At 57.6% G+C, this 10,614-nt stretch overlaps 1 protein-coding gene across 1 annotated transcript in view; it reads right to left on the bottom strand.

Annotated features, from left to right (window-relative positions):
• Positions 1 to 5,445: 5,445 nt before the first annotated feature.
• ACRBP (acrosin binding protein) overlaps positions 5,446 to 10,614 on the bottom strand; it is a 7,460-nt gene continuing 2,291 nt past the window's right edge. Inside the window, exons 5-10 of the mRNA XM_007469421.1 lie at positions 10,200 to 10,575; positions 9,599 to 9,731; positions 7,475 to 7,654; positions 7,201 to 7,368; positions 6,129 to 6,212; positions 5,446 to 5,568 (exon numbers count right to left, since the gene is read on the bottom strand). Of these exons, the coding sequence (XP_007469483.1) occupies positions 5,446 to 5,568; positions 6,129 to 6,212; positions 7,201 to 7,368; positions 7,475 to 7,654; positions 9,599 to 9,731; positions 10,200 to 10,575 (1,064 nt within the window). The remainder of the gene's footprint in view (positions 5,569 to 6,128; positions 6,213 to 7,200; positions 7,369 to 7,474; positions 7,655 to 9,598; positions 9,732 to 10,199; positions 10,576 to 10,614) is intronic.

The raw sequence follows: 10,614 nt of genomic DNA, 5'->3' as shown, positions 1-10,614 counted from the left end.
CACGAACCCGTGTCCCCTGCATCGGCAGGCGGACTCCCAACCACTGCGCCACCAGGGAAGCCCACATTTGATCATTCTTAAGCATTACTTGGAGCATCCATAGCTCCCTACAACTAGGAGGCACATCCTAGGCACTGAGGGAGTGAATGGAAAATTATTTTCCAAGAATCCCAAGTCTTTCGTCAACAAAGTTGCAGTGTTAAAGAGACCAAAATGTATTAGGTGAGCTGCTACTAAAAGGTAGAGAGTTAGGAATCCTTCAGGAAAGCAGATGGCGATGCTCTCGCCTTACTCCATTCCAAAGCGGAGAAGCCCTTGAGTTTATTTGTCAGAAAGCCACCCCTTTCCAACAGACTCACACAGAATGGCCCAAGCTGTTGAGAGCTGCCAGGCCCCTGCCCTGGTCCCCACCCGATCCGCTTGCTTCCCGAGGGCTCCCCACCAGTGGAGCTGAATGGGCACAGTGCCAGGCCAGATGGCAAAGATGGGAAAAACTGCCAAAAAGAAGGCAAACAAGAAGTGGAAGGAGGGCTCTAGATGTGGGGGAGGAGCGGCACAGCACTCTCCTCAATCCTGCCTTAAGCAAGAGGTCAGGTTGAGGGGTGCGGGAGACGGAAAGCAAAGAGGCAGCAGGTGCCCCAGAAAAGCAGAGACATTGGGATTTCATTTCACGAGGGAGAAGGGGGGCGTGGAGGCCCACGCCGGCTCCGTAACCTCAGCACGCCCGGAGGTCATGTGAGCGCACCACTACACACACACACACACACACACGGGCGCATGCAAGGCCACACGCAGGTAAGGGTACACTGAGGGATGTGCACACAAGATCCCTAGTAACATACGAATCAACGTGTATCCACAGCCTGTAACACACGTGTGCACGCATGGAGGCACAGACAGCCGAGCCAGGGGAGGAAAGCAGACACCGTCCCCGCCTAGGGACATTATCCTTAGCCGGACAGACAGACGGGCAGCTTCAGGAGCACACACACGCATGCAGATGTGCACAAACAGATCCCGGCCCCAAGGCACTGAGAGGCAAAGAGAGGAGGCCTTGGGGACGGCCCCGCCCACATCCCAGCCCCCCACACCACGCGCACGCCAGATGCTGCGCGGCCACCTTCCTCCACACCGCTTCTCTGTCCTTCAGCTTCCCACCTGCACACCCGGGGCCCAGGTTCCTTATGTCCTCGGGGCCTCTGGGACCTGTCCCATTGCCCTGTGAGCTGGGCTGGGCACTACTCTTTGCTGAGATAAGTCAGAGGGGCAGGGCTATTTTCTGCCCTGGCAGGAAGTGAGAATGGAGGATAAAAGTGGCCAGGAGGCTACATCATGATCTTTCCCTCCCTCTCCTGCACACAGCTGGCCCGTGGTGTCCACCCTTCCGGCGCCTGACCAGGGATGCAGAGGGGAGCGGAACAGAAAGGGATGGGTGATCTGGGGCAGTGGTGGGGGCAGGGAGGGGAGAGAGGCACCCCGTCTCTGTACAGCTTCCTCCTGTCTGCCACCCTCTCCATGTGCTTCCTGCCCCCCTACTCCCCGCCTCCTCTCCTCAGGAATCCACGTCCTTCAGAAGTTTGGAAAGTGGGAATGTCAATCCTCATCCTCCTTGCCCCAGAAGACCAGCTCTGGAATAGCTCCCACCTTCTTTTAGGTTCTGGTAGCCAGGCGCCAGGGAGCGTGTCCACCCTCCACCTCCCCCGCACGGTGCCCGCTCCCCGACGTGCGACCTGCGCGTTGCTGGCTGAGCCCACTTCCTCTGCTGCTACACCCCGGCAGCCACGGGAAGATGCACCCTTTACCCACAGACGCTCGTAATTGTGAACACCCTCTTAACGCCTGTAGGTTCAGACTCCCCAGACAGATCCAAACCGTGCTGAGCCTTCAGCGGAAGTTTCAAGAAGTCTAAAGGCTTTGTGAAAAGCTCCGTCCCAGGGCTGCTCTGGGTACACATGAATCCTACCCATCAGCTTGTCCTGGGTCTGGGGAGCCTGTGGGGTGGAGATAGTACCAGGTCACCGGGCTGAGTGGACGGCTTCCTCCTGCCCTCGGGGCCACGTTCTCCTGCCCCCCCCCCCCCCGCCGGCCTGCCAGCTGAGCCGCCAAGCAGGGCCGCGCTCGTCAGTGGGGTTTAATTAGAGCCCACACGTCGCCTTAGCTGTCTCTCAGCTCCCTGACGTTACAGCCACCAGGCCGGCCACGGCAGCTCAGCGGGCCGTCAGGGCCGGACAAAGTGCCGGACACTTTGTGCTGCCTGCAGCCTGAGCCCCCCCCCCCCCCCCCGCTGGGTGTCCTATCTTCTCTCCATCCTCCTTCCTCCCTGATCAAGCCTGCTTTGCTTTCTCCAGCCCAGATTCCTGCTCCAGCCTCTCCCCACCCTTCCCCACCTGAGCCTCTCTTCCTGCCTTTCCAGCACCATCCCTGGGTATTCTCATCTCATCCCTCCCGAAATTTTTTCTAGGAAAAGGCAGAAAGCAAAGGCGACCTACAGCTCCATAATTAAGTCTCCCCAGTGCATGGCTGTCACTTCCCCACCTGCAGACATTTCTCCACCCTGCTGTCAAGAGCTGAAAAACACAGGAAACATAGTCCCAATCAAGACTCAGATGGGCTCAAGCCTCCCTCCGCAGCCCTGTGCTCTGGGTGGTCCTTGCTTTGGGGCCTGGCTGGGTCCCGCTGCCTCAGAGAAACCTCCTGGAGCCTTTGGCTTCGTGGACCTCACCCTGACCTCGGGCAGCACTGAGTGTGCTCCACACGTAGCCCTCACGCCTCTGCTGCCCCCGTCCCCGCGGGCCTGGGCATGCAAGGCTTCCGTGTTGCAGGGGTACACGCTGGGGGCATCAGACAGAGGCACAGCCGGGCTCTGGGATCTCTGGGTGGCCAGGAGGTGAGGCTTGCGGGTCGAATAAGTTTCTGCTTCCTCCTCAAGCCTTGCTTCCATCTCCCCTTCGGCGAAGACTTCAGCTCATCCTGAAGGGACTGGAGATGTGACCTGATGGGAGGGCCCCTCCCCATCAGAGGGGCCCCCATAGACCCGGGGAACAGGTGGGCAGCTGCCCTCAGTGGTGTGAGGCAGAGGTATCAGAAGGCCTCACCCACCCTCCAATATCACACCCCCAACCCCATGGTCAGTATCTGAAATTTTATCCACTTCATGACACCCATGTGCCACATCTACCATAGCTGTAGGAACATGGGAGACAGCTGGTCTAATCCTCTACTTTTTTTTTTAAACTAATTTTACCAACACTTTATTTTTTCTCTTTTTTATATATATTTTTGGCCGCGCTGCACAGCATGCGGGATCCTAGTTCCCCAGCCAGGGATCAAACCCGCACCCCCTGCAGTGGAAGCACGGAGTCTTAACCACTGGACCGCCAGGGAAGTCCCTAATCTTCTTGTAAAGAAAACGCACTGGGTGAAGGCAGTATCTCTCTAAGGCGCCACTAGAACACTTTGGTTAGCTGGGAAGGATAACTGTGAGAGCAGATCTGTGCCTTGAACCCGCTTGTGGAGTTTAATCAGATCAGTTCATTGTCACCAGCAGAGGCCCAGCCCTGGGGTGAGAGGGTCAGGGATTGTCGTATCTGAGAGTGGGAAAGGGCCGGAAACCATCCCCAGAGGGCCTTCCCTCCCCAGTGGCCTGGGATCTGGGGTTCAGCATGACAGCGGGGACCTAACGAGTGAAGGGGCAGACGCAGCTCCCAGACATACAGGCCCCAGGGTGCGTTGGTGCTTCAGGTCTAGGGCGCATCATCCTCTTGTCTGAGGTCTGCCTGCCTGAGGCCATCCTTTTGAATTCTTTATTCAAAAAGGTTCCCCAGGGCCCAGGGCCCCCTCTCACCTCCATCCCCACCCGTGTCTCCCGTTTCTAAAGAAGGGGTGCTGCCCCACGTGCCCCTGTGAGGTTCAACCGCAGCTGGGACGCCCCCATACCTGTGCTCGCCACTGTGGCTCAGCCGCTGCTCCAAGCCGGCTTCTGCCTGCTCTGGGCCGGGCTGGGCTGGTAGGACTTGTTCCCGGTGGGTGGGACACACGCACCTCAGCAGATCTCGGCAGATCCCAGCTCCCTGCACGCACCCAACCCCAAGCGGGGCAGGGAGAGAGAGAGAGAGGAGTAAGCAGTGCCCTCAGGGGCCTCCACGGACCAGCCAGAGAAGAAACCCCAGCAGATCATGGCACTTAATGCAGCCCCGACTCTCCCCTCCTAATGCCCCCCACCCAACCACCCCCCCATGGCTCACACACTCCCTGCAGTTTCCGGGAAGCCTAACTGGCACACCCACCCACCCACAGATGCCAGATGACTAACCCCCAGCCTCCCGCTGTCCTCGGCAGTTCCCCCTGGCTGTCTCTGTCTCTTTTGGGTTCCAGCAGGTGGTTTCGTTCTTGCCATGTGTGTTTTTTACCTCCCTCTGTGTGGAGGGTGGCAGCCCCTAGTCTCTGAACCCTGGGCTGAGCCCCTCGTCTTCCGGATCAATAGGGCCGGGCGGGTTGTCTGCGCTCAGTACTCGAAAACAAGCTTTGAGCGGTAGGTGAAAAAGGACAGCGCGGTCGAACGAGTATGGGAAACACTAAGTCGAACAGGTTTCTCTATTTCAGGGCTTCTCAGAGCCTTCGACATGCCTTTAAAAGGTTGACTGCGTGTTGGTAATTGAAGCTGGGTGAAGGGTGCCCGGGACTGCATTACACTATTCTCTACGTGTGCGTGTTTGAGCCTTTCCATAATAAATGTTTTCTTTTAAATGCTGTATAGTTCCCCACACGTGTGTTCCCCGAACACGTCTTGGGAGATCCCAGGTTATTAAAGGCCGATGCTTCGGGATGCAGCTCCTCTCCATGTTCAGGCCATCGGGCCCATGACTGGACGTCACAGCAAAGGTTTCCTGAGCTCCAGCCCAGTTGTTTCCTTCCTCCTCTAAAGAGCAAGTCCTACCCTACTGTCTGGGATTGGTCCCCCTGGACACAATCTCATTCAGCTTGTCCTCCGGAGGGACAACCCTACATTCACATCTGAGATCATGGGATCAGGGCTTCAGAAATGGAGACACCCACGCCCGCATGGCGCACATGGTCCCCAAGACACCGGCTGTGACCTTCAATCCAACTCTGATTTCTCAGGGCTTCTCCTCCTGGCAGAGGGCTGCTTCCCTGAGTACCATCCCCATGGTTCCCTCGCCTGCAGATGGATCCAGGGGTTGGAGGGTTGACTCCCCTGGGGCAGGGCCAACGAGGGGATCAGAACCAAAACAGGCCACACAGGTTGAAAATAAACATTTTATGTAAAGACATCCTTTAAGGTAGGTGGAGCTCCCATCTCAGACCTCTCAGGGACAGCTGCCCCAACCCGAGGGAAACGTTGGGTCTGGGCCAAGTAAGAGACAACCTGGAGTCTGAGAGCAATGGAGGGTGTGGAAAGTGGGTGGGGAGAGGGCAGAGTCCAGCTCAGCCGGCTTGGCCAAGAGTCAAGGTGCTAAACTCCTGGCTCCATCGAAGCACGAGGTCCTCGCTCTTGGCCGGGGTCAGGACGGTGTACGTCTCATTCTGCAGACATCTCATGCGGGACACCTGCACGGGGATTGGGCGCACGTGGTCCAGCTAGGAAAGCCAGGAGCCCGAGGTGTTGGAAATTCAAGAACAGGAGGTGGGCGGGCGTAGGCACAGGGAGCAGAGGGAAGGAGGAAACTCAGATGGGGGTTTTTAGAGCGGGGAGACACACCACGTAGCCCGACCCCCCCATTCAGAAATGAGGAGCCTGAGGCTGGAGAGGAAGTGACTTGGCTCAGCCGACTTGGTGAGTAACAGCAAAAGGCAAGACTGAGGCCTCAGCCTCTCAGGCCCAACCCGGCTGGGGGTTCTTCCCTCCTGGCGTATCCACAGGGCCTCTGATCTGCAGCCTCCCTCCTTCCTGGAACCCTCTGCCTGGGGGCCTGGGAGAGCTGCTCACCCCAAGGCGGGAGGAGTGGGGACAGAGCTCCACGGAGGAGGCTCTGCCCGGAGATGCACCCACTCTCCACACCCTTGATGCTCGGACGCCAGGGGGTGCCCAGAACGGACCAGCCCTTGGGGCTGATGAGAGGCAGCAGGGGCGGGGTGGGGGTGGGGGCGCGGCAGAGGGAGGGGCTCACCTTCCGGTTCCGGTTTCTCATCATACACTGCTGGCTTTTGAAGGCACAATAGTTCGGGTACTGCACATATTCCGTGTCACAAATCTAAGCCAGGAGCGGGGGATGGGAAGACATCAGAAGCCTCACGGACACCAGCCCTGCATAGTGCGCCCACGATGGCAGGACCAGGGTACAGAACCAGACCCTCTGCACCCGGGGTGTCCCCTCTGCCCTTCCCATCCCACCCTCAGCCATGGTTCAGTTGCTGGGAAGAAGCCAGGAGCTGGAGCTGAGAAGGGGGTGCCCTGCTGGTCACCTAGCTTGGAAAGCAGCCGAGGGACGAGGGCCAGGGAAGGGGCCCAAGCAGTGGTCCCATCTCAGGGAGCTTCCTAGGGACGGTTCAGTGTGGAAGAGGTCAGAAGTGCCTCTAATGTATGACCCTGGGGCAGTCACTTCCCTCTGAACCTCGCCTGCCCATCTATAAATCCAGGCGAGCAGCTGAGGCAGTCCGAGACCCCTTCCAGATCTAGGGGCCCAGGGAGAAGAGCTGGGCGGAGACCTCTCGGCTCAGAGAAAAGCCCTTTCTTAAGCTGCCTCTGCTTTTCCTGGTCTTGATTTTTCCTGCTACACCACAGAAGGGAGGGGCCGGGCTCTCAGCTACAGCAGCTAGTTCCGTGGGGGGGAGGTAACTCTGGAGGCGGGGAGCAAAGTTGATCCCATTGAGAGGGACAGCACTAGAAGATTTGGGAAGGAGCCTCCAGACTTAGGCAGGGAAGCACTGGGTCACCGTCAGCAGCCGTTTGGGGCAGAGATGAAGTCCCCCACCCCACCCCCTGCAGGTAACCGGCAGAGCTGGGACCAGACCTGTCTCATGCCCCCATGGCCTGCGCCCGCCCAGCCCTCCAGATTCCTACTCCTTTGCTAAGCGCAATCCTGCTCTCCTGGGGGTCCGGGGGGTCTACCGGAGAGAGGCAGGAGGCTCAGTGAGGCCAGGGGCCCAAGCCCCCCTCCACATCCTAGGGTTCCCCAGAGCGAGGGATCAGAAGGAACCGGGGTGAACAGGGTGGGGCTGAGCTTTGGGGAAGGCGCTGACCTTGGTGGGGAAGTCCCCATCCTGGAAGCTGAGGAACTCAGTCTGGAGCCAGCTGGCGACTCGATTGTCTTTGCAGCCCTTGGTGGCCAGCCGGGCACACCAGAAGTCCATGCGTAGCCCGCCGTACAAATCCAGTGTGTAAAAGCGGCCCGATTTTAGGGTCCCTATCTGTGGCACGGGGCACAAGGGAGAGGTGGGCGTCCCGGCCCCCCTGCTGCCCCATCCTGCCTGGGGCCTGAGGCCCCCAGCCGCTGCAGGCCACCCTCCTCGGTACCTGGGTGCCGATGGACGTGCTCTGGGACGCGAGCAGGGGGCTGATGAAGGGCGTCTTGTGGGAGCTGTCACACTGCTGCCGCTGCAGGCTGGCCTCCGAGTGGCACTGCTCCAGCTTCAGGGAGCAGAACTCACAGAGGGTACATGCAGCTACGTGTCGCCGCCCAAGGTTGTCACAGACCTGAGGAGGCGTGTGGCTGGGGAACTGAGGCTGAGACTCCCCCGCTTCCGCCCTCCAGAGCCGCTCCGCAGAATGTCTCCACATTAAGTCTTTTCCAGAAGCTCCTGTGCCTTTTCCCTGCCCCCCTCCCCAAGGGTCCTCAAGGACCTCCCGTCGGCTCTCTGTTTCTTCACCCTCTTCCTGGATAATTTATCTACTCACAGGTAATATTCATCTCCCTGCTGGTGACACCCAAACCTTTACCATCACTTCTGATCTCTTTCCTGAGCTCCAAATCCCCACGGCCAAGTGCCTGACAGACGTCTAACTTAGCCCGTCTGAAAAAGACTCATAACCCTCCCTTCCTCTCTGCTAATGATAACGCTAATATTCACAAAGAGTCGGCACAGTGCTGCGCACCATGGCGATAAATGCCATCATCTCCTTTGGTCTCCACAGGAACCTTCTACTAGCATAGGTACTAAGCAGGCCTCCGTTGTGTGCCTGACGAGGAAACCGAGGCTCCGTGAGGCTGAGTCAACTGCTCAAACCCACGTCTAGTGCATGTGGAGCTGAGGCACTGGTCCTGGTGCTTCCAACTCCAAAACTGTCCTCTGCCCGAGCACCTAGGTTCAGAACCTCCAAGTTCTTGGATGACATTTTGGATGTGGAGCCCGGTGGGGCTCTCTGCCCTGAGCAAGTCTCCCCAGCCTTCCAGGAGGAAGGAGGATCTCGCCCTGCAGCATCGCCAGTCCATCCCGTCAGCGTGTCACAGTCACAAAATCTCTTACGTCGCCTTCCTTGCTCCTCCTAACAGCACACGGGGGACGCATCATCATGTCCCTGACCCCAAATCATGACTGAATTCTCTTTTCTTACCAAATTAAATACAGATGCTTCAGACTGCCATTCGGGATTATTCACATCATGACCCTTATCATCTCTTTGACTCTAAAAATCCAGTGAGCCCTCCACCGCTCCTGAACTGCCTACACTCCAAAACAAAACCAAAAAGACCCAGAAAAACTCTCTCTCCAGCACCTACCACACTGCTTTTGTAATGCTACTGAATCCCTGCTCCCTGCGGGCCGAGAACAGCAGTGTGCTCGGTTTTTTTTTTTGGTTCCACGTGGAATTTCTTCTCTTTCTTGCCTCAGAGACTTGGCACATATTGATACTAACCCCTCTAGCAGGAACCTCTACCAACCCCTTCTTTTGCCTGGTTAACTTCCTTTAGCTCCGGCTCTCAGTTTGCACATCAGTTCCTCCAAGAGGCAATTCTCCGATCCAGCCCAACGCGACGTTTGTGCTCTCCATCTGCTCTCTGCACTTTGTGCTTGTCTGTCATGCATTGATGCTGCCACACCATTCTCCGTTTCCGCGTCTGTCTCTCCCACCGGACTCCAGGAGGAGAGGGAATGGGATCTGTTGTACTCATTGCGAAAATACCTAGGACAGAGCTGCTAACATCTCAAATACCTAGCCCGATCAATATTTGAACAAACGGATGAATGGGTGGCATACCAGCTCTCAACAAACATTTGCTAACTTGCACTTTTTGAAAGCCCTATTTCCTGGGAATAGGACCTGCTGGGTGCTGAGGACACGTCGAGGCTGGGATCTCTCTACAGATCCCTGGAAACGGTTCTGTGATCCCTCTGGAAAGAAGAGCTACATCTAAGGTAAAGCCAAGTCCTGCCAGTGGTGAACTGGCTCAGGAGATGACTCAAACCTAACAAGGCGCAGCCACAGAATGAATTCTGGACTGAAATGGATTCCAGACTCCGTCCTGTGACCTCCTCCTTTAAGGGGAGCTGGAGATACCCTTCCAAAGAAGGGATTCGCACTTGGAGAGAATCTCTCCAATGATGCCTCGGGCTTTATGTAGCCCCGCCCATTAACCACTCCCGAGGCCCAGAGGATGCCCGGTGAGCATGGAGCCATTAAACAGCATGGTGGGCATACCGACTTCCCGAAACCAAGGATCTCATCCTCCAAGTGCTGCCAGGCCTTGGCTGTAGGGGTTATGACACAGGTGTTCTCCACAATTGAGTAGCACAGTGCCAGCAAGGCCTCCACGTGAGGCAGCTGCAGGAGACTGCAAGAAGATGGCACCGGCTGGGAGGGATGGGCCACAGGGCTGGGGCAGAAAGCCCACCCACTCTCTTCCCCTCCCCTTAGCGTCTAGTCCTAGTCACACACATTTAGCATGCTGGATGGGGCCCTGGAGGCCTCCAGACCAACTGCCTCCTTTTACAAGTGAGGAACTGAGATCCAGAAAGGGGAAGTAAAAGTTGCAGTGCTCATCAGGGCCAGAGACAACCCCAGAACCCAAGTCTGGTAGCTCTAGGTTCAGGGCGCACCCACTAGTTCATGTAGGGACGGACGTCTAGGGCAGTGCGTAAGCCCATGACGGCCACAGAGCAGGCGAGGCAGGCAGCGGCTAGGTGCACCTGAAGCCCAGGCAGATGTGAGTGGGTCTGGAGGCCGAGGCTGGCAAAGGGGGCTTCTCATTCCCAAAGACAGCAGGGAAGGTAGGGCCGGTGGGGCAGACAACTTCCTGTACCTGCCGGGGCTCTGGGCTTTCCAGATATTCTCCTCATATACATCATTCATTTCATTCATTTCATCCATTTCCTGCACGGATCGGATGAGCTCTTGGATGTTCTCCATCATCATGGGAGTAGACTCCACTTCCCGCACCCGGGGAGTGAAGGAGAAAGGGTTGGAGGATACAAATTCAGACTGGGTCTTGGGCTCCGGGTCTGCCTGCAACCCAGACGTCGTCTCCAGCGCCTGCTTTGTGCCCTGTCCTTCCTCCCACTCCTCCTCTTGTCCCTCCCGCTCCTGCCCTTGATCCTGGCCGCCCAGGGACAGGGAGGATTGTAGCAGCTCCTCCACGCTGCTGTTAAGCCGCTCGGGCCAGGCCTGTCGTTCTGTGGCTGCAGCAGGGTTTGGGAGGGACCAAGAGAGAGAAGGGA

Source organism: Lipotes vexillifer, unplaced genomic scaffold (assembly GCF_000442215.2).
Source record: "Lipotes vexillifer unplaced genomic scaffold, Lipotes_vexillifer_v1.1 scaffold395, whole genome shotgun sequence".
In the NCBI taxonomy this organism is placed as follows: Eukaryota; Metazoa; Chordata; class Mammalia; order Artiodactyla; family Lipotidae; genus Lipotes; species Lipotes vexillifer.
Note: the sequence above shows the minus strand (reverse complement) of the source record. Positions and strands in the feature narration are given on the sequence as shown.